Genomic DNA, 23,852 nt, shown 5'->3' on the forward strand with positions numbered 1-23,852 from the left:
TTTGTCTGTCTGTATCTCTCCCCCTCTCTCATTCTTTACTCCCCCATTTGTTTGCTCTGGTTGTCGTTCTCTATTGACTGATACTTTAATTTATTTGAATATGAAACTCAAACAGAACTATCTCTGTGTACAGTATTTTCAGCGGTGTGAGTTTTTGAGTAACTTTTCAAAAATAAGGCACAAATACATTTACAAAGTGTCTCCGAGGTGTAGTTTCAACAGAGATGAGATTTTGGGCACACGCTACACGTGAAACAAAAAGCAAGACAAACAGAATACCTGGAGGAGGTTTTGAAATGGGAATCTCAAGTTAACATGACTTAATGTAAATGCAAAATGTTTGGTAATGTTTGGTCATAGCATTATAATAAAATGTAACATATTCTTTTAAATAAATTGATTTATTGACTCGAGGGGTTCTGTCCGCGTGCCTTTTTTAACCTTTTGATGGCCTCTCAATGAGATAAGGGCTTTCTTAACAAGTGACAGATGTTTTCGGAGGTGGAGGGGAATAATCCGAGTACATCAAAAAGATGTGGGCACGAGGTGCCAATGCGTAAATAATTGAGCAGCCGTATAAATTGTGAATGGGATTAGTAACAGTAGTGTTGCTCTCTGTGGGTCGTGTCATTGACCTTCACCCTAGTGATTTTATCAGGCACTTAACAATTAAAGAACAAATGGGGCCTGAAACACGAGCCGTTTTGTGTCACTTCAGCAGCAGCGTGAGCGCCGGGCTAGTACGGCTCGTCCTGCCTCTGCCAGCTGAGGAAGTTCAACCTGCTGTACGGGTCTATTAAGTAGTAACTGAGTCTGTCATGTACACCTTTAGAAATGTCTGGTTAGGTTTGCTCACCAAATCAGACAAAAGAAGTCTGTCAGGATAAACACCTCCAGAGCAGCGGGCTTTAATCATTTAAACCCCCCCAAATATGATCGTTCCTCAGCAATAATAATGAAAAGGCAGCAATATAGAGATTAATTTATAACGACGCAATTGATACTATAGATACTATATGTATCTTCTGTAACATTTCACCCCACACACACACACACACACACACAAAAAAACTTTTTGAAATCCATTTTGTTTTTATTTTACTTGCTTATTTACACTTCTAATTTACTGATCAGTATTCAATTAGATAAATATCTTATTTACTTAACTTTAGGGCTTTTTGGAGTTTATTAAAAATAGGATTTAATATTTTACAATCAAATTTGAATTTATTAATTAACTACATAAATGCATTATTATTTAAAACGATTTTGATTTTAAAATAGTCCTTTGCATATTTAGTTCCAGGAACCCATCGAATGTATATAGGCTACTACACTATATTATATGACTCATATCCGCACAAATTGTACTTGGTACAGATAAAAAAAAAAGGCTATTACATGGGCTAAATAAATAAATAGATAATAGTTTCAAGACATGCACTGCACAAATAAGTCTTTCGTGTCATTAATAACCGATCGTGTTTTTAGGATCACATTGCGGTTCGCTGCGAAATGCTACGTCATCAGAGAGCGTCAAAAACACCGTCGCAGCTACGCGCCACATTTCATTGTCATTCACCAGCGCTGTGTTTTCTATCTGCATGTGGCCTCTTGCAGGGACGTTTGCGGGATTGTGTACGTCGTCTGCGCATGTAAGTATATTTTCTCCTTGAAGCGCACGCAGCTGTGCGTTATCTAGGGTTTCGTTGCGTCTCCGGAACGGAACGGGAACTGGATTGTGCTCGGGTGAGAAAGACGCTTCAAAGCTTTGCCAGTCGCTGTTTATCGCTAGCTGTCGCATTAAATACCGGATCCTCTCAACACACGGGTTTCTCTTCTATGTGTTATGCGGTTGCATGCTTGCAGGTGGATTAAAGAGAAGTAAACGCTTAGTATCGGGTTGTTTTCTTAACGTTACTTGCAGCGAAATTAGTGTAAGCTTATCAACCTCTGATGCCCTTGCAAACGTAGTTTTACATTTTGCATTAACTTAACTGGCTCGTGGAAACTCGCTAAAGAATAGTATGGACAGGGCTAGTTTCTAAAGACATGTGTGTCTTGAGCGAGGAAAAATATAAGTATGTAATCACCTTAATACCGCAATATTGTTTCCTACTTGTCTTTTGAATTGACTTGTTTTCATTGATTTCTGTGCTCTAACATTTTTTAGGTCAGCGAAAAGAATTATTGTTTATTCGTTTAGGCTGTTTGCGTATTGTAATATTTCAGATTCTGACAGAGATAATGGACAATAACAAAAAGTACCTTGTTCATAACCGAGTACAGTCACTTCAGCTGCACTTCAAGCATTCACTGTTTGGCTGTATTCATTTCGAAGTGCATTATTAGTAGTGACATTTTTCGTCATTTGACCAAAGCACACCAAAAAATATGCACATACTCTTTAACAACAGATTAAAGTGAACGTGAAAGAACGCTCTGCGTCTCTTGAACCCGCCGATGAAAGCAGCGGCTGTCATTCTGTCACTGATGCTGTCTATCCTAAAGCCCTGAGCTATAAAAGTTGCAACTTCGCGTGACTCCGTGTATTGGATAAACTGGGTTATTAAGCGCCTCTGGGGGACGTTTGTCCGTACGTGACCTGTATTATTTCGGACTTTTTTCTTTGAGGGGGGCGACGACGACGCACGCGCGCTCTCGGAAGCGTTTCGCACTCGCGCGCTTCTGAAGATGTTGTTTTGCTCTTCAGGCTTCGGTATAAGGAGGTTATAAACTGCAGTGCAGTTTCATGTCGGTCACGGTACTGTAACCTCATGTATTATGCATCTGGGAGGGTCGCAGGTGGAGGTTTGCTTTCAGTCTGCTGGCTGGTGAAATCCGAAACGAAACCAATAGTTCAACGGCTATGATAAAATGAGTAGTGCGATGCAGTATTAATATGTCGTGCCGTTAACTGATATGCAGTAATATGAATACAGTCGTACCGCATAAGTTCTTTCAATATTTATGCACGTAGGGCTGGTTGCTTGGTATTTTTAGACGCATTTTATGATACGTTTTAATTAATTGTCATAGTATATTATAACTAAATTTGTGAAGGCGTAACATGTTAAAACTTTCAGGCGCTTTTGACTAATGGCGTCCCCTGCTGTCGGTTTGGAGACATGCGTGTAGTGCCTAGCAGTTTGAGAGCTTGATGAAGAATGGAAAGCGAAACCTAATCTGTGCCTGGATCACGACATTCCGCTTTTACGCGTGTTTTATTATTCCTTGCGTATCGCTTTCCCAACGTGCTTTCCAAATGCAATAAGACGAATCTCGGGATCATCTCGTGTGCTGGAGCTTGTTGACCCCAACACTTGCAAAAGGCGAACGGAGACAACAAGTTGCTGGAGAGTGATCTGTTTAGTTCAAGTTCAGTATTCGTGAGGAACAGTGTTTAGTGCACGAGTTTGGGTAATCTGCTTCAAGTTTATTTATCTTTTACCCTCATTTGTTTTTGAGGTACGTATAACTTTTTCATATGATCTCTTGGGTTGGGTTTTTTTGAATAGGATTTTACAAAAGTAGGTGGTATATTGTTCTGCGTTGACTGAATTATCTGAACTACAACTAGGAATTGTGCATTGCCGTAACGATATGAAGGCTTTAGATGCGGTCATTTTGCTATTTTCTTTTAGGTCCCACTTGTGCCTTTGGGTGATGTAATAAAAATGTTCTGTGATAGGTTCTTAACTTCGCACGGTCACAGAAAACCTGGAAATATGAGGGCATTTTAAAATCGCAAGTTCAGAGATTTTCCAAAGGCATGGAAATGTTTAAAATCGTAATAGGTTATACAAAAGTCATGTAGTGTAGAGAATATGCAGATGTTTTGTTGGTTAGAAATGGCTTATGCAATCTCTATGCATGAACGTGAAACCATATTACATTAATGTAGATAAATCAATAAAAAGCATTAAAATTAATCGCCTATTTTTAAACCGTATTTATTTTCTACTTTAATTTTTGTGCAATATTCTTTTCAATAACACCTCTACCTTAATGCACAGTTTTAAAGACTTCTTTTTTTTTCGTACCCTTAGCCCTGTACAAGTTCTTTCAAGCTACGCCCTTTTAAATGTATTTGTTACTGTACTTTTTTTCTGATATTGGTTAATTTACTATATTTTGTAATGGACTATAATATAGGGAGGGAGAGAAGAACAGCAGAACTCCAGTATCCACAAGTATCCTTTCTTAATGCACATGGAGCAGCACGTGGATTGTGAGCGAGCAGAATCACTTTCCCTCTCACTTCAGTTTATTTAGAGGGTGAGCTGTTATGTGTGAAGCTGCATCGGGGATCAGGGTCACAGTAAGCCCGACTCTGTGTGAAAGTGTGGAATTGTTTATTGTCTGTGTTGGTAGAAGGCTGTAAGTTCAGGTGTGTAATTTTTTTTGTTTCATATATAATATTTATAGCAGTTTTTTTTAAATAGCAATATTTTTTTTTAATATTTATTATATGGCAGGGGGCTGTTCTTTCTCTCTATATAAAATAAGATATATATCTATTTTTTTTTAATTTACAACATTGTCACTCTTAAAATAGGCCTACTTAATATGATAATCATAACAGTCCTAAGTGAGATCAGGCTTTAATCTTTGCACACATCACTTTAACGTAATATCTTTTTACATTTTTTTACTTTCCCTAATTAAAAGGTTTAACATTAGTAGATCCATACTGGAGAGCTGCTTTATAGCAGAAAGTAAAATTGTAATTCTAACTGAAAGCTATGCTCTCAGTTTTTCATTGTTAATTCTTTAATACATGACAGTAGAGTGATGCAATGTTCAGAAGACTGAATGTGTTCCTGCAGAACATTCAGTTCATTCATTCATTCAACCACTTTTTTTGTTCATGTTTATTTCCTGTAATTTGTGGATTTTAACTGCTGTTTTCAAACTGTGTTCCTTTTATAAAGGTTATAATTGCTGTTTAACATTTATATTTTTGGCACATAATGTGCAGCAAATAAGTAGGCCTATACCACTTAAAACAATAGATCTTAAAATAAATTTAGCCCTGTGTGTAGCAAAAGTATGCAGCTGTTTTTCACGTTAAAAATGTGCATTTAATAATGTAAAAAAAAAAATCTGTAAGTTAAGATAAACTGGTTTATTAATGTTTATTATGTTTATTAATAAATAGCATAATATTCTTATGGAGATTTATTTAGGTATACCCCCCAGCCCCCCAAGCATCTTCGCCCCCATGACTGAACTGTCCCGAAATCGTGACAGTTCTAAAACTGAAATATTCACTGAACTGTGAAAAACTTGAACTATTACACCCCTAGCACACTGGTGTCTAACAAATAGTAAATTAGAAAAAGTATGTGGTTAGTTTTTTTTGATGCCTTAAGTAATGTCTCATAATCTTGCTAATTTTAATGCCTGAATCCATTAAAAACAATAAATTTGTGCTGGCTGAGTACTGGATTTTCTAAACTAGTGTTAGGTTCACTGAAATCTCACAAAGTCTTTGCCATTTAGTAAAAAAGCGCTTTACCCCTCATTGTGCTTTATTTTATATAGTTGCTCATTTTGCTAGAGCGTGTCCTTCAGTGTACTTTCCTCTAATACCCATGACCACTTTCCCCCACCATAAGGATACGCAAATTACCCGCTAAGCCAGAAATAAATTGGTTGTGTCACAATAAGCATGAATAATTAATCTGTGAGCCTTTTACCAAGTCCTCAAATTACAGTCTACTGGGTTGCCAAGAAATGTGTGTCTGTACTGTGACACTGCAACATCAGAAAGCCTGCATCCCCTTTGCATTCTTTCATGGATTTCTCTGTTGTTCTCTGTCTCTTTGCAGAAGCAGTGCACAGACTAGGCCTTTGGTATTGTTATGACATTACTTCCAGACAGCTGAGACTCATCCTAACACGTGCACACATCCCATCCACAAAGCCCAACGCTACGCCCTTCTCACCCCCCCACCCCTGCGCTATGAGCAGAGGTAGAGGAGGGTTTTACAAAGATTGCCAGCAATTCTCCCACCCTCCCCAACAGGGAAAACCTCAGTTTCATTACCACCAAAACACTGGTCACCCACGGGGCCCTCGTGTCCCAAGCCCAGACTCTGTATCTGGAAGCTATCCGCACCCTTCCTTTTACTCCACTCGCCCGGGTGCTCCTGGCGTGCCTTCACGAGCTCGTCCTTTTCCCCCTAGCCCCTCTGATCCACCCCTGTGGGCATCCCCCCAGCACGGCAGTGAACAGATCTTCAACTCAAATGGTCTAAGCTTCCGACAACACCAGGTGCAGTTCCTCAGGGGGCAGAGTGCACAGGCTCCACAGTTCAAAGCACCCCAGCAGCGAGCGTCCCAAACCTCCAGCCGAGGAGAAGAGGTCTCTACTGGGCGTATCCAGTACCAGGCAGGTTATCGTGACTACAAATCAAGTGGCAGCGGTTTTGGAAGAAGAGACTGCTACGGCAGAGGCAGAGGAAACTGGCAAAGGGATCAGAACTTCGGAAATAAACCTGGACCTAAAAGAAAGTCTCACTGGAATCACTATCTCCAGAAGGGACAGTATTATCCCAGTCAATATACTAAGCACTACTGGAATACACAGGTAGATGATGTGTCCTCGGGCCTTCATGATCTGCGTTTGGGTGACCAGGTAACAAGGGTAGACACCTCTGACACCTCGTCCTGCAGTAGCCTTGCCAGCAAGGTTTCCAGTTCTCTCGGCTCGGTCAGAGAGTCCCTGTATTTGACCCCTGAGATCCAGCAACTGGTCCTCGATTTTTTGACGTCACTCAGGCCAGGCGAGACTGTTCAGGCCAGGGCCTTGGGTAAAAAACTCTGCCTTCCCAAGAAGATTGTTAATAAGGCATTATATGCCCTCTTAAGGACAAACCAAGCCGTAAAACAAGGTGAGAGTCCTCCTCTGTGGAGCCTCCGCAAGGAAGAGGACCGTGAGCCCATCAAAGAGAGAGGCCAAACTCAGTTTTCAAAGGAATCTGAAAAAAAGCCTGGTCAGAAGTCATCCATAAACCTAGAGTCTACAGGGAATCTCATCAACACCTGTGCTTCCTCTGCATCACGGGTCCTTGTTGAGGCTGACAGCGAATCCACTGACCAGTCAGAGGACTCTGAAAGTGAAGATACCTTTGAAACATTGCTTCCTGACCGGGATCAAAACACTCTTTTGCCTGCTGTGCAGTCAGTAACCTTGTCAACAATGGCCGATACTAAAGATAGCAAAGAGAAGGTCCTACAGTACCTCTATGAAGCAGGTACAAGCAATGCGCTTGTGATTGCCAAGAACCTTGGCCTGAGAAGTGCCAAGCAGGTTAATCCCACGCTCTATGCAATGGAGAAACAAGGAGACGTAAAACGTGACTCTGAAGTTACACCGCCTACCTGGTCGCTTAGTGCACATCGGCAAGAAAAGATGGACCGCCAACGAAAAGCCGCTGCAACTGCAAAACAGGATGAAAGCAGTGCACAGATGATTAACTTTGCTGTGGAAGCAATTACAAACATAAATGCTGGACTTGAGTTTTCAGGTGATACCACAGCAAAGCCAATGGAGATTTTAGGCAACAACACGCATGATAACACAGAGCTTAACAAGCCTGGCCATGAAGCAATGCCACCCAAACCCAGTGAACTTTCCTCCCACACCTTCCACTACTTCCAACCTCCTCCTTACTATCAGGATATGGCCAGTAATGGAGGAGAACGCTCACAGTGGGCATCTGACGATATTCCAGAGTTCCTGAACACGATTCGCTCCGAGGTTGCTGTTTCGTTGGCTGCTCCCCCTCCCCCAGCTCAAAGCCTGGAGTCGAGCAGACTGCAGAAACTGAGAGAGGCCCGCAGTAAGAACCCAGTTAGTGGACTAATGGAGTTTGCTCAGCATCTTGGACACACTTGTGAATTCCTACTTCTGGACCAGTCTGGACCCTCACATGATCCCAGGTTAGTTAATGAGAGTTTTGTTTACATCTGGGCATTTGTATTGTATGGAAAGCTGCTGCACAGCAGTGACTCATTTAAAAATTTATGAAACGGCTCAAGTTTGTTTGTTTGTTTGGGTGTTTTTTGGAGATGTAACAGAAGTTGATTAGTTGATTATTAACATGCATATTACTAGAATATTAGCCATTTATTAGTGTTAATGAAGTACATATTAATGCCTTATTTTACATCACTAATCCTACCCAATATCCAAACTTAACAACTACCATACTAACTATTAACAAGCAGCAAATTAACAATTTATTGAGGGGAAAAGTCGTAGTTAATAGATAAAAGTGCTACCTATTCTAAAGCGGTACCATTGCATAATTAAGAATTAGTAGAAACACACAGCAACTGTGTTTTCACTGATTTATTGTTTGAGGTTTTTCTTTTCATTTCCAGGTTTCGGATGCAGGTCATGCTAGATGGTCGTAGGTTTCCACCGGCTGATGGTCCAAACAAAAAAGTGGCCAAAAAAGATGCTGCAGCCATAACACTAAAGATTCTTTTGAAGGAGATGGAAGGAGCTGGTGATGGTGGTGAAGAAGAAGAACTGTGGATTGAGGCAGCTGAGTCAAACACTGATCTGGCAGATGATATGCTAGTATGTTTGTTTTTGGTTTTCAGTGTCAATCTCATAGCAGTTTTTATATTCTATGTTACTTTTAACTGAATGATTACAAAATGTTGTATATGAAAATATATTTGGTTTCTCTCGGTCTCATAAAGGGTGGTACAGATACTCCACCCCAAGCTCTTTCTCGGTCTTTACCTGGAGGAAAGAACCCGGTATCTGTTCTAATGGAGCATAGCCAGCGCAGTGGGCATGCCATCCAGTTTATCAAGACAGGACAGGAAGGGCCACCCCATGATCCAAGGTAAAACACATCCCACAGTAAAAGGGCTTTAGGTTTTGTATCTCTTTAATCCTGTGGCACAAGCTTTTTGTCCTGATATGTTTTCCAGGCTTTTCTGTTCCCTTGCTATTCTCACATTCTCCACAATTTCCATGCACCTTTCATAGTATCCCCTCTCACTCTTGACTCGCTTTTCTTTCTTTTTTTTGTACACCTTTACAGTTTCCCCTTTTTGCAATTACTGAACCTACTGAGCTTTATGATGTTGTTGTTGTTTTAGTAGTGCTATTCTTTTCTCTTTGCAGCCTTTTTTTGTTGTTTTTGTTGTTGTTTCCCCTTTCTGACTGTGTTCTTTGTCCTCAATTCCCTTTGCCTCTACGGTGTGACTTTTGCCACATATGAAATACAATGTCTGTGCAATACAATGTGCTTAATGTGTGTAATCCTGGACCAAAATGTTGTTTTACCTTGCTCATCTTTCTTTTGTTTCTCTTACATCATTTCACCAAAATGGGGTTTGCCTCTTATAAAAGTATGTGAAGTGGTAGAAAGCTGTGGTGCATTAGCATCCATGTCTAATTTGCACTGACAAATAAAAAAAGACGATTGAATGAAAATAATATAGAAATTATGATGGCCTAGTAGTAGTATTAAACTGAATATTTAATGAAAGTAATATATAATCTGTATGCATTCTTCAGTGTTTGCAGTGATCTCTGAGCATTTTACGCAAACCTGAGACCTGCTTTTAAAAAATACATTGTCAGATACTTATAAAAACAGAAAGGGTGTTCCTTTTTTTTTTTTTTTTTTTTGCCAAATTAACTTTTTTTTTCCCATATGTGTGACCTTAATGAGAATAAAAACAAAAATCTTGCAATAATTTCCCAGTGAAAATTCAGTTTGGTTTTATACCTTTTTTATCCTTGATATCTAAACAGCAACAATATGAGATGTTAAACTTATTGCATTTTTTTTAAAAGACAATATGATTTTGACAAATTTACAGCCCCTGAAGGTTGTTCAGGTGTACCAACACACCCTAATTTACAACACGGACAAATCAATGAAACTTGATGTCCATTGAGAAAGTGCTGACAGTTCTTCAGTTTGGGTAGCTGTATTTTTATTTTTTAATTTTTTCACATATTAGATATGTTAATAGCAGATTGAAAATAGAACCGATGAGTGTAATTTCTCTTATTTTTTGTACAGCTGATAAAATTAAAAATCTTAATATTGGATTTCATTCAGGAAAGCCTCCACAAACATATAGAGTTCTCTCATTTGCCAGGGGATATTCGCGGTCTTCAGTAAAGAGTGGCTCTGATTACTGGCCTTGATGTAAATGTAGCACTGCCTGCCAAATTAGCATTACCAGACAAAAATATTTTTTTGGCTGTAGTAGGCAAAATCATGATTTGACAGCATTCTTGTATGCATAATTTCATATTTTTTATTTCTGTCATTCTTAATGTTTCAGTGTGCATTACTGCAGCAGCAAATGATTATGCGTGTGAACAGCTAAAAGAGCACAAACTGTGAATTTTCTGAAGTCATTGTAGTATGTTGATTTATTCAGTTGTCACCGTTTCATTCTGTTGTGTGTGAAACTATTCAAACTGAATGGAAGATTCAGAGCTCAATGGAAAAAAAACTACCTTGTTAGATTTTCAAAGACAGTGTCTGCTCTGACTGATTTGTCATTTGCACTTCTTTTTTGTTTTTTTCCTCACTTCCTGTGTCAGGTTTATGTTCCGCGTGCAGGTCGGAGAGCGCCTCTTCCCTGAAGCCTCAGCACCCAGTAAGAAAGCAGCGAAGCAGCTGGCAGCGGAGGAGGCTGTGAAAGAGCTGATGGGAGATGGACTACTACATCTCAACAAGGTGAAAAGCAGTTTGGACGTGGTACAAGAATGAAAAGAGGACTATTTGAAAGACAGGAAAAGGAGGATTTTGTGTGCCGGATGATTAAGCCCAGTCTTTCTCTTTTAGCCTCCAGGTACTTTCTGTCCGCTGGGGGACAACGAGTCTCAGCCAGCGATTCACGCGTGTCCCTCGCTACCCCCTCTGACCGCAGCTGAGCTCCAGGCAGCTCACGAAGCAGGTGTTGGTGACCTTATCAATCACCTGAACAACAACGCTGTCTCCGGCCTTCTCGAGTACGCCCGTGCTCGAGGCTTTGCTGCTGAGATCCGCCTGGTGGGCCAGTCCGGACCCTCGCACGAGCCCAAGTACATGCGCACTCTTAATCTCGGTTGTGTTTTTGTGATCTTTATGTCCTTATCACAAAAGCAGCAGGATTCCCAGCTCAGCGTGTCTGACTCTCTGCTGCACAGCCACACGTTAAAAAGTTCAAATCCAATCAACTTGCCTCTCTCTTTTTAAGGTTTACATACCAGGCTAAATTGGGAGGGCGGTGGTTTCCTGCAGTTTGTGCTAGTAATAAAAAGCAGGGGAAGCAGGAGGCTGCGGACGCTGCTCTTCGAGTGCTCATTGGAGAAGCAGAGAAAGCAGCACGTACTGGAGAGCTCACGCCGGAGGTATTAAACGTGCAGCAACTTTAATAAAAGTCTATAATAAAAACTAGCAGTAACTTTTGATTATGCGTTAACTTCTGATTAACAAATATCAAGGGGTCATAATATTTGATAGCAGTATCAGATTTAATTGGTGGTTGGCTTTTGCTGTGTAGATAAGCCTCTGATAGACATAAAGTCAATTTGCAGGAACGACATTCGATAATGTAAACTGTTGTATTTTTTTTTTCCGGATTTTACAGTGTATCTGAAAGGTTTTTACATGTACTAAACACATACATTTGTATTTAGCGAGGTCAGAAATCAACAGGGACCAAAATACACAGAAATGCACCACAAATTTCAGATAAAGTGGCAAAAATTATATCTAAAACCATTAAAATGAAATGAGTAAGTGAATAAATAAAAATTCATAGAATTTTAAATTGTGCACACTGCATCAGGTTCTTTTTTTCAGCCTTATAAACAACCACTCACCTTTCCTTTGCGCTTGGAATAGTCAATAAGAGACACTTGGGTTAAACGTGATAATCAGAGGCTCTGAAAAGTCTAGTGTTTGTCCAGTGAGATTAAATTCTTTGCACTTATGAATACCCTCATCACGCAGTGCGGATGTGATCTATATAAATTATTAATTTCATAGCTTCTGTGATTTATAACAGGGTTTTTGCATAACATGTTTAAAGTTAAATGTAAGTATTTGCCTGTAAAGATAACACAGAATTCAAGTGGTGATAAATATTTCCCTCAGGAATGTAAACGTGCCCATAGAAATAAATTCCAGCTGGCAAAATTGTTAATTTCTGAAACTTTTATATAGTAGTGCTAGTAGTATATCAATTGTTTCATGTGTGAATTAATTTAATTATGCTACTTTTAAAATATTTATCATGTGTGACGTAATTATCGAACTGATTTTGTGTGTTTCAGCTGCCAGTGTCAGGCAGTACGATGCATGATCAGATCGCCATGCTGAGCCATCAGCGCTTTAATGCCCTCACAGCGCGCATCCAGCACAGCCTTCTGGGTAGGAAGATTCTTGCTACCATTGTGATGCGAAAAGGATCAGATACTCTGGGAACGGTTGTCAGCCTCGGGACAGGTACAGACACACAAATAGACTTAAACACAGACACAACGAACATGTGCACTGTAATTAGAGATGTGCTGTAATTGTTGTGGCCTTGCGTCTGTAGGAAACCGCTGTGTGAAGGGTGAGGAGCTTAGTCTTCGAGGGGACACAGTTAATGACTGCCACGCAGAAATCATCTCCAGGAGAGGCTTTATCCGGTATCAGCTTGCAGCAGAACTTTCCCTCTCCCTCACTGGCAATTGCATAATTCATTTTTCCTCTCATTCTACAGCTTTTTCCGTCTCATTCTTCAAGATGAAGGAGTCTTATTTCATAGCAGCTCATAAATATATTGACTTTATATTTAGTGTTCTGCAGATGTTACTGTAAGACAGACAGAATGTCAGCTCGTATGCCTGCTGTCTTTCTCCTTTGGACTTTCTTGATGATTATTGTATTGTATTTGGAAATATACATTAAATAGATCAATGTTATTAAAAAAAATAGCCATTTGTGCTCACATGGCAATAATATAGATACATACTAATAGAAACGAATACAATTGTTATACATTTATTCTTTATATATATATATATATATATGTATATATATATATATGTGTATATATATATATATATATATATATATATATATATATATATATATATATATATATATATATATATATATATACACACGTATATGTGTGTGTATGTGTATATTGATATATGCTAATATTATTTATGTCTAAATGAATATATAATTTATTTTTACCATGATATTTTTGTTCTATATGTCATAAGTATATTTAAAATGCTTATGTAGCATGAATATTGAAATATCTCATTTTAGCACAGTTTAATCAATCTAGAACATTTTTGCTATTATTATTATCTAAAAATATAAAAATAATTTATATATTTAGGTTTTTAATATATTGAAACTAATAATATTAGTTTATATCTAAAAATTGATAGTTTATTTTTGTAATGTCTGTATGATTTTATATAACTAATGTTAACAGTTTAATAAATCTAGAAAAAAGAGTCTGTAAAAAGCCATCTATTTACTATTATTACAAAAAATATTGATGTTCACCAGTAGCCCTAAAAGTAGAAAAACTGCATGTCTTGTTTGTAAAAATCTGGCTCAGGTTTTTGTACGGCGAGCTGATGAAGCATTGGGAAAGCCCTGGTGATGAGACTATTTTTGAGGTGGCAGACGATGGGAAGCTGAAGATCAAATCTGACATCACCTTTCATCTCTATATTAGGTGAGACATGCACTTCCTTTCCTCCGAGCTAGTTTTAGAATCAAGATTCATCTGCAAACATGAATGACACTGCTTTCATGTGCTCTTTTCTCTGTCGCATAGCACTGCTCCATGTGGCGATGGTGCTCTGTTCGATAAGTCTTGCAGCGAGGCAGCCGAATTAAACGGATCTCAGCACATGCCTCTCTTTGAGAATGTAAAACAGGGCAAGCTCAGAACCAAGGTGGAGAATGGTAAGAGACCAAATCACTCTATGCAATATATAAAAAAATAGATACAAATAAATTTGATATCTATACTTCAAAAATTCAATTCAAAGTCCCCTCCAATAACATTTGTCCTCGGGATTTCTGTACAACGTGCTGTGGCATAATTCCAGGACCTCAGGTACACTAACTCTAGTGCGCTAACTGTTGGATTAACTAAGACGCACTCAGCAGTGTTCATCAGTGCCATCTGGTTATGGTTATCTCTGTAGCCACGTGAGTGTGGCCTTTTGCCAGGCAAAACTGCCATTGTCTAGAGGGATAGGAGAAAAGCTATTACGTGGCCAAACGGTTGGCAGGTAAGATGACGTTTTCCTGTGGATTTAACTTGACAGTTCGACACATGATGTTGGCAGTTGTGCTTGGGTAGCTGTTGTGGTGAGTCTAACACTGCTGACAAGGAAGTAAAAAAAAAACAGCCTCATGATGTATTGTGACATACTTTTCTGTAATTCCAGAGTGCTTAATTTACCTATAATAACTAGTTTGCTAGAGCAGATGCAGATGGTGTTTTTTTTTTTTTTTCTCCTTTGGTCACTTGATCTAAGATTCCCCGCCTTTTTCTTTTCTCAGGTGAAGGCACCATCCCAGTTGAGTCCAGTGATATTGTGCCCACCTGGGATGGCATTCAGCACGGTGAACGCCTCCGAACCATGAGCTGCAGCGACAAGATCCTGCGCTGGAACGTGCTCGGCCTACAGGGGGCGCTCCTTAGCCACTTCATCCACCCCGTGTATTTGCGCTCGATAACTCTTGGTAAACACTCCTAGCATCCTTTGAGAAATGAAGTGCAGTGTTTTCAAGCCTGTCTTTGTGTGTTTTTTGTTTAGTTATGTTTACAATAAAGGCTTTAAATCCAAGTACTAAAGGTCAGCTTAATTTAAACAGATTTATAGGTCGAAAAAATCAATTAAATGATGTAAACATGCTTAATAAACATAAAATTCATTGTAAAATGTATTTTTATTATTAGTATATAATTTTTTTAAAATGCTAAATATATAGGTATATTTATTATAAAATTATATATAATTCAGTTTTAAAATGCCTTTATTAAATCAGGGTTGTTTATATTATTCAGTTAAAGAATATAAAATAAAGGTATTTTTTATAATTTTTTGTTTTTGTTTGTTTATTTGTGTAGCACATTTGAAAACAACTCATGCTTTCCAGTTAGACAACATTATAAAAGAAATACCCCAAAAAATTTAAGTAGCAGGAAGATAAAAACATTACAGACAATAAACATAAAACATTTAAATCTGATCTATTTAAATTCTATTAATGTACTATGAAATGTATTATTATTATTATTATTTTAATGTCTTAATGTAAATGCTTTATACATAAACAAAACTTTTTTTTTTAATGTGTTTATTCAGGGTATCTCTACAGCCATGGTCACCTGACTCGAGCAGTATGCTGCCGATTGGCTAGAGATGGGGATGCATTCAAAAAGAGCTTACCAGCAAACTTTACTCTTAATCACCCAGAGGTACGCTCACCGGAAAACGCACAGCATCTAGTTCTGTGAAACGTCTATTCTTACTTGGTTTTCACTTCATTTCCATACCACTGTTGCAGGTGGGCAGGGTGAGTGTGTATGACTCCACGCGGCACACAAGTAAGACCAAAGAGTCCAGCGTTAACTGGAGTCAGCCGGACCAGTTTACCGTGGAGGTGCTGGATGGCACCAAGGGCAAACTGGATAGGTGAGAGACCGACCCATCCGTCACGCATCACAGTGATTTTAAAAAAGGAAATCCAGCTAATCTGGCTAATTGAATATTCATCCAAAGGACTTAGACTTCTCTTCTCTTTTCATGCCAGTCCCAAGATGGAGATATCGCGGGTTTCCAAGTCCAATCTGTTCCGTCTCTTCCACGCTTTGTGCCAGCGTGCGGGCCGGGCCGATCTGCTGGCACAACCGTCCTACGCCCATGCTAAGATGGCCGCCACTTCGTTCCAGGATGCCAAGAGGCTGTTCTTCCTGGCGCTCAACCAACATGGATATGGTGCCTGGATCGGGAAGCCCTTGGAAGAGAAAAGTTTCGAGGGAGAAGCCAGAAGCGGAGTAAGTGGGGATGCGCGGGCGCCGGGCCCTCCGGGTTGCGCCGTTGACCCCAATAGCTGCTCGGGCTCGAATAACAACAATGTTAACTCTGCAGCACAGGGCTTTTAGGGACAGAGAGAGCAAAGGACGGGATAGAGGGAGAGGAAGAACGGCCAGCAGCAAGAGAGAGAGAACTGAGGAGATTTGTCTTGAAGAGACCGAACCAGGGTGAGCCTGTGGCTTTGGGATTTGAACTTTAACCATCATGACAAAGCAGAAAGGGATGCTGCCATGGCAACTGAGCTATAAACCCAAGGCAAATTGGACTTGATGAGACATGAAGTAGATATTTTTTTTAGAAAGCTGTAACTACAGGGTTGCATTTGTTTTAGTGTGTTTCCCTCTTATTTTTTCCCGTTTGCTCCCATCACAGTACTGTGTTAGGTGAACGCGTGGCCACAACGCCGTTTCTCACTACTTCCTGTCATTGTCCATTGGATTCGTATAAAAGATTTAGGTATTCCCTGATTCAATAAAAAGATGAATGGCGGGTGATGCTGGTCAGGTCATGGATTAAATGGTTTAAAAGGTTACTTTTAAAAATTGTCATTTGTTCACCGTCATGTTGTTCCAAACCTGCAAGGTTTTTTTTCTGCTTCTGTGGAACGTGAAGGAAGATATTTTGAGAAATGTTTTTGTGCATACAGAAGAAGTCAATGATCACCAGATTTGGTTAACAACATTTGTTGGAAATATCTCCTTTTGTGTTCTACAGATATAAAGGAATCTATACAAGTTTAAAATGACACGAGGGTGAGCAAATAATGATAGAATTTACATTTTTGGGTGATCTATCACTCTTAAGTTGATCATCTTATATTAATTTATCATTGATCTATAAAGTTCTGTGTTGTAATTTATTTATTTTCTTTTTTATGTTGCAGTATGTGAAGTTCCACATACGAACCTGGACTAGACTGCTTGAAATGTATACATAATGTAAATACAGATACATATGCACACAGATGTATATATATAAGGTCTGCTGAACGAGTTTATATATATATGCGTGTGTGTTTATGTATGTGTATATATTGTATGTATATATTTTGTAATGATTCGTATCTTTGAAATCACATTATTTTCTATCTTTTAATTTTTAGAATGTGTTTTATATGAGGTGTGTATGCTCTATTTTCTCTATTGTTTATGTGAGTTGTTTGACAGGCTCATGGTAGATATTGCATGCAGCCAGATAGTCTACATTTTGATTTGTGAAGGCTATAGCAGGCAAATGAACAGCACAAATCAATCATATGCACATTTGTACGTGTGTGTGTGTGTGTGCGCATCTTTGTGGATATAAACTGTTGTTTGGAATATTATTTGCCCTGCTAATGTTTAATGTGTTCAGACACCTTTAATTGATGCAATGCTTCAAGACTAAAGCAATACCAACGTTTCTCTTTCCTTTCAGCAAATGTGAATCTGTATGCCTCCAATGTCTGTATGCCTACTCACATTCTTTTAAGATTAGTTCTGTTCTGTTGAAAGTAAAGAATATTTTCTTTCCATGTTAATATCTTGTTTTCCCAGCAAACTCTGAACTCGCTCTGGTTGAAGTGTAGCCGAAATGGCATGCATTTCCAGCATATTTGGAAGGGGATATTTAGGGCAGAGTGGGTTGTCTCGGATTACTTTTTCCAAAGAAAACAAAGCTAATCCACATAATTATTTATATATCTACTGAAATATATATATTAAAAAAAGATATTGACAGGGGAAAAAATGCTCCATGACAAGTTTAAATAGCTACTTTAGAATAATGTTTGATCATTTAATGTTTCCTTAACATTATTACTATTTTCGTAAAGCATTCGGGTTTATTAATCTGAATTTTTAATATTTAGAAAAAAGCGCGGTGTACGCAAAGATCTTTTATTGGCCTGAAAACGAAGGCGATTACTTCACATTCCATCCCTCAAGATTGCAGTGCGATGTTGTTCTCTACTTGCAATTTCTGAGTGCATTACTCTGTGGGAAACATCCTTGATTTTCCTGAAATGATAGGTTTCTCTTTAACAGAGTGTCTTCGGATCTTCTCCTTTTATGCGTAGGTCCCAATACACGTTTAGTTTAAAATATATGCCTAATGAGTATATATATATATCTCATACAGTGTGTGTTTAATTTCTGTATATAATAATCTTCTATAATAAAATATTTCACCAATCACAAAATGATTAATAGCTTAAATGTAAGAGGTAATTAAAAAGAATCATTACAGTAGGTCTAGTTGTTTGCTTGCACGTATTCCAGTGATTTTTTTCCCCCTGTATATGTATTATATACATAATATTGAAAGTCCACGAAAACAATATCCATTTTAAGCTTTTTTTTTTTTTTTTTTTTTTTTTTTTTTTACCGCTGGATGGCGACCTTTTCCTGTCGCTTGTAGTTCACAGAGCGGCAGGTTTGAGAATGAGCTCCTGGACGAGATGGCTGCAGAAGAGAAAGAACATTAGCGTGATTCTTCATTTCCCCTCATTAATTTACTGGCAGGTCGTCTGAGGGTATTTTTATAGGCTGGGTAAGGTGTAAAATACCACCAGCCGCGTTAGTGAGCTTTATTGCTAATTTCACACTTAATTAAAAAAAGCATGTGGACTTTCGCTGCTGGCCTCAGACTGACAGCTGTCTCGTCCAAGGGTTTATCCGCCGTGTCTGTCTGTCTGTCAGACTCTAAAAAGAAAAGAAAAAAAGGTCATTATCTGATTCGGAAGTGATCGAATATTTCGACGGATGTGTCAAACAAGCGCGCAGCATGTATATGAAATATTAGTCTGCTCTATATCCGTGTAAATGATGTGATCGATGCCCCAGAGGAGAATGAATGAGAGGAGGGAACGAGGGAGTTCGTGAAGTAGTGTGGGCAGCAGAAAAGGCCTCGGGAAAAAGAAACAGTGGGGAACGCGAAAGTGAAGCTGGCTGCTATTGGTTAATGAGTTACTAAAGCAAAGGTCACTAAACGACTCTACGTGTGTTCGTGGCTGTTGCTCCCAGTGCTTTTGGCATCCCCGCGATGCATTGCGGCAGCTGACATTGTTTTGAGCCCTGAAACAAAACATTTAAGACTGCTCGCGCATTATAAGGTCGTCACGCAGCTTTTACCCTCCCATGAAAAGCGCACAGTCTTCCACCAGCTGACTCAGTAGAATCAAAGTTGTTCTGCGGGCCTGCCTGGGCTAGAATGACAAATGCACTAATGTAATGTGAAATGTGTGTGTCTGTGGAGAGTGAGTGTGTGTGAGAGAGAGAGAGAAAGATCAACCTCTCAGGGCTTTCCCTTCTAACTTCCACCTACACACCAACTGTCGCAGCGCAAGTGTTATTACTGTATTTAGAATTCTGTGCATATCTGTGGCTTACATAATGAGGTTATAATGTGCTGCTATATGCAGTGTGTGCCAGATCTATGGAGTTTCTTTCATGAATTAACCAATTCTATATCGGACCGCTTGTAACCTTCCCTCAAAGGACGTCTTTGGTGTGTATCTCAGAAACAGCGAAAGATGTGATGGTAACACTGCACACTGCGTAACATCAGTCAATGCATTAGGTGTCATGAACTAATGATGAACAGTTGTTATTGATCATAGTGTTTTTCGCTGTATGCGCAAACAATGCAAAAGAAAGTAAGTTATACAGGTTTGGCACAACAATTAAAATTTTTGGGGTCAACTACTGTAACCTTCATTAACCTTAGATTAATAAATGCTGTTAACGTCACGTTAACTGTTGATGCGTAATGCACAGTTGATGTCGATGACTTAAATCTTATAATACAGTGTCAATAATGCTTCTACATTAGTAGAAGAACTAGAAAGGTGCATGGTGAGAAAAGAGATTGCAATTGAGGCTCTGTGAAAGAACTAGAATTAGAACAGAGAACGGGTACCAATTGAAGAAATATGATCCATAGGCATAATGCAGTTGCAAATGAAAGAAGTCAACATTTAATAGAGGTTGAAAGCAGTGGCAGGAAAAGGGGAGAGCTGGAACGAGAGAGAGCAGGGAATGAAAAGGTGAGTGGAAGGTGAGAGTAGAGGGTAGGGATGATGGACTGGTATTTAGGTAGTAATCTGTTTATAGCAGGCTAACCCTGACCGCGTCGCCTTTAGTTTAGGGAATTTTCCCGGGGCTGCAGGTGGTATGTGTGTAATGAGAAAGCTTTAAAGGTTTCCAGCTCTCACATAAGGCAGAGAGAGAACAAGGTAAATGTCCTCACAAATCAAAGAACAGCTGGTAGAAGTCAAATTTTGGCAAGGAGTCCCCGGTTTTCCTTTTAACCCTTGAAGGGTGTCAAGGGTCTTAAGCTCTAAAACATGTAATGGATTAGCCTAATACCTTTTCTTTTTCTTTTTTTTTGGCAAACCCATGTTTTGTCTGCTTCAGTATAAGGTAAACCAAGTAAAAAATCTCAAGACTGCGTTTTCCTCTATTGAAAGCTACTGATAACATAAAGTGGTTTAGCCTCAAAGCTACCGGTTTTACAAGACCCGAGTAACCAGCAGAAAGCAATTGTTAAAGATTTAAAGATGTAAAATTAGATTTTCATTACGGTTATTACTTTTGGTTAACATCTTGATAGATATTTTCCACCAAACCCAATTTGTTACTCATATTAAGAAATATTCCGTTGGTAGTACATCCAACTTTAATGTACATTCGTTCAGAATGTTTGTAATATTTAATTAGAGTGAAGAATGGCAGTCAAGCTCCGCACTGAGCCTCAAGCTCAGCATTTGTAATACATGCTAATTTGACGCCCATGATGCAGTCATACGTCGTTTTTCTAATTCATGCAGCTTCTAGTCTATGCCCTGTCAAAACTTTTGAGTTTATGGTTTACAAAAGTTACAAAAATGACTTGTTATATATTTGCTAAAAAATATTTGTGGGCTAGATATAATTTGTAGATTATACTATTTATGAATTAGTGATCACCAAGCGTGCCACTATGGTTTCCGTGGCCCCTGGTAAAAAACATACCGGGCCCTTGAAATTGTCTTAACCTTCCCCACGTTACGGTACCCGTGGATATTATATAGTGTCGATTAAATAGGATTTAATTGAGAAGGTCAATATTCAGAGACAATAATTAGTAGTAATTAAAGTATTTCATTTAGAATTCAGAACAATGTTAAAAATAATTTTCTTTGCATTGATATATCAAGATGGTGCAAAAAGTAGTTTGATTATATTAGCTAAAATAGGAATATGTATTTGATACCTTTACTAACTACTATTTCTGTCATGTAATTTGGAAATAATAACGTGAATATTAAGATATTAATAATTAGTAGTAATTACAGTATTTCATTTAGAATTCAGAACAATGTTTTAAATAGCAAATAGCAAAGTAATGCTAAATAGCAGCAGTTATTAGACATATTGTTACATCACAAGCATAAACAAAATTTGCAACTAAATAAATCTCAACTAAAAACATGAACAACAAAATTAAAAAAATAAAAAAAAATCTTACAGCAGTCATACATTAAAGACAATCTGTTTCTTCACTCTTATAAGACAAGGATCCAACATCATTTGTTACAAATCAAGACAAACCTCAGATTTGAAATAAACTGAAACAAAAAAAAGAAAAAAAAAAAAACAATTCACAGCAGTCTTCAAAGCATACGTCAAAGACGAACGGTATCTTACCATTAAAAGCATCCGCTGTGTGTTCACAAACTTGCACAGCACACTTTTGCTTGTTTAGAATACTCTAACGAAAAAAGTTGAACTTTTTTTTTTGTGGGGGACAAATGGTCAAAGTCAAGTTTGTCATTATTTAGACAGAAGAGTCTAAACAGAGCTGGTATAGGGACAACAAAAGCAAATGTCCGCAAAGATGCCAATGATCATCAATCATTCAGTAAGTGCGTCACAAATCGAGAGCATCTTTATATTGCCAGATATCGATCGAATTCTCCAGCGTCACAGAGCCACGTCCCCAAATTCAGCTTTTTTTGTTACTCGGCCCGTTCAAAATTGTCTTCCAAAACACTTAAGACATGTTTCATCATTTAACCCAGCCAAGTTGGAACGGCAGGGGAACATTGACCGACCCCTGCTAGAACATTAGGGCCGGGGCGGGATGGTAGCGCTGAGTGCTGATGTAGCACTGTGTGGGCAGTAAGGAAGTCCATTAGTGAACATGAAGAATACTTCTCTCTGTGATTGCATTGCTCTTGTCTGTGTGGAGTATTAAGGCTGTTTTGAAGCCTGCTGTTTCTTTATTCATTTTTCGGCAATGTATATTTTTAGACCGTGTGTGTTTCCTCCATGTCTTTCCGTTAAAGGTTATAGCTATTTGTTCGATAAAGAGATATGTGGTGTGTGTGTGTTCATACTTGAATGGGATCTAAAGCTAAGCGTCATGCCAGACTGTTACTGTGGCACCCCTCTCTCTTTCTGTTTACTTGTCTCTGTTTGTCCATCTGTCTCTCCTTCTCTTTCTCCCTCTGCCCCCCATCACTCACTCTCTCTACTGCGTGTCATTTCTTCTCCTTATCTTCTTCCATTCTGTTATTATTTCCCGTTTTCCTCCTCGCTTCCTCCTGCTCTCGCTCTAACCCCTTTTATCTCGCTCTCAAATTTCTCTGCCTCCTTCAGTTCTGCGAACCCCTTTTGTTCATTGCCATCAAACAGTGTGGAAGCATGCGACTGAGGGACGGCTGGAGCTGAATGGCTGGAAGCAGGAAAGATTACGGGCCGTGACTCAATCTGATGGATCGTTTCATGAGTTTAGCATGTCCACTGAATCATAGGGGTCACCAACGCCACCTACTCTGAGAACACGGTGCGTTTTCAACGGCCCGGCGGATGATGCATAGCTCAAGTGTAGTATTGCTGAGTTCACATTAGCAGTAAATAAGGTGGGTTTGTTTTCGCCCCGCTGCCCACTGAGCGATGCCATTCTGCTATCGATTAGCATCCATGGGTGCGTGCGTGAGTGCGCTTCGGTCGAGGTGGAGATGATGGGAATTTTACGCCATGCTTAGATGCGTGGATGCGGTCATCCCTTCCGTGCACTCGTGAATCGAACGCGCTGGGCCTACGTGTCTATTAGCGAGAAGTGCAATTTAAAATAAAAACGAGATCAAGGAAAGATGAAGAGCTCCTCCTCCCGTGCCGATGCGGCTTGTTTGGCATTTAGACAGAATGGTTTCATCCAACAGGGGAAAAAAGAGAAGACGACTGTCTGTGTACTCTGGTGTTGGCATGGTAACCGTTCTGCCTGTGCTCATTCTGTTGTTCAGTCATATATATATATATATATATATATATATATATATATATATATATGTATATATATATATATTTATATGTATGTATGTATATATTTATCCTACCAGTGTTTTTTCAGCATTTACCATTCTCTCTTGAACTTTCTCTCTGTAATACACCACTTCATAGATGTCCTTCAGGATCAAGCTGACCTTTTCTCTTCACAAAAGGAACAAAAGCACTTGTTTGGTGTCACTATCTCCCCATCTCTGCGTATCCATAACCTTCCCTGCCGGAGAGACTGAAAGCGGCATGAAAGATTTCTCCCTTTTTTTTTTTTCCTCTGAGCTGTGCTCTTAGCTGTCATCCGCCGTCTTCTCCAGTTAGAACTGGACAGCTGTGCCCCATTATGTCACTGTCCTCGCACGGTCACCTTTGACCTTTCCAGTGGGTTACTGCTTCAACTCCTTTCTCTGTCATCCCGTCTGTTTCATTTTTCGTCGAAT

The 23,852-nt window shown here is 39.1% G+C and overlaps 1 protein-coding gene across 7 annotated transcripts; it reads left to right on the plus strand.

Moving 5' to 3' along the window:
• The first annotated feature begins 1,530 nt into the window (after window positions 1–1,530).
• On the plus strand, window positions 1,531–17,630 carry adar (adenosine deaminase RNA specific). Of its 7 annotated transcripts, none has more exons than XM_043260219.1 (16): window positions 3,053–3,468; window positions 4,156–4,390; window positions 5,835–7,950; window positions 8,395–8,596; window positions 8,722–8,870; window positions 10,598–10,733; window positions 10,842–11,080; window positions 11,236–11,389; window positions 12,317–12,488; window positions 12,583–12,676; window positions 13,612–13,731; window positions 13,834–13,964; window positions 14,571–14,753; window positions 15,380–15,492; window positions 15,582–15,709; window positions 15,828–17,630. In XM_043260219.1, the coding sequence occupies exons 3-16, from the start codon at window positions 5,969–5,971 to the stop codon at window positions 16,177–16,179; spliced, it is 4,155 nt and encodes a 1,384-aa protein (XP_043116154.1). In that variant the 5' UTR covers window positions 3,053–3,468; window positions 4,156–4,390; window positions 5,835–5,968; the 3' UTR covers window positions 16,180–17,630. The 7 variants fall into 7 exon arrangements, with proteins under 7 accessions (XP_043116152.1, XP_043116156.1, XP_043116154.1 ...); XM_043260214.1 differs by having other exon boundaries at window positions 4,156–4,278; XM_043260217.1 differs by lacking the exons at window positions 3,053–3,468; window positions 4,156–4,390 and adding an exon at window positions 1,531–1,655.
• The last annotated feature ends 6,222 nt before the right edge of the window (window positions 17,631–23,852 follow it).

This window comes from Puntigrus tetrazona, chromosome 16 (genome assembly GCF_018831695.1).
Source record: "Puntigrus tetrazona isolate hp1 chromosome 16, ASM1883169v1, whole genome shotgun sequence".
NCBI classification, from domain to species: domain Eukaryota; kingdom Metazoa; phylum Chordata; class Actinopteri; order Cypriniformes; family Cyprinidae; genus Puntigrus; species Puntigrus tetrazona.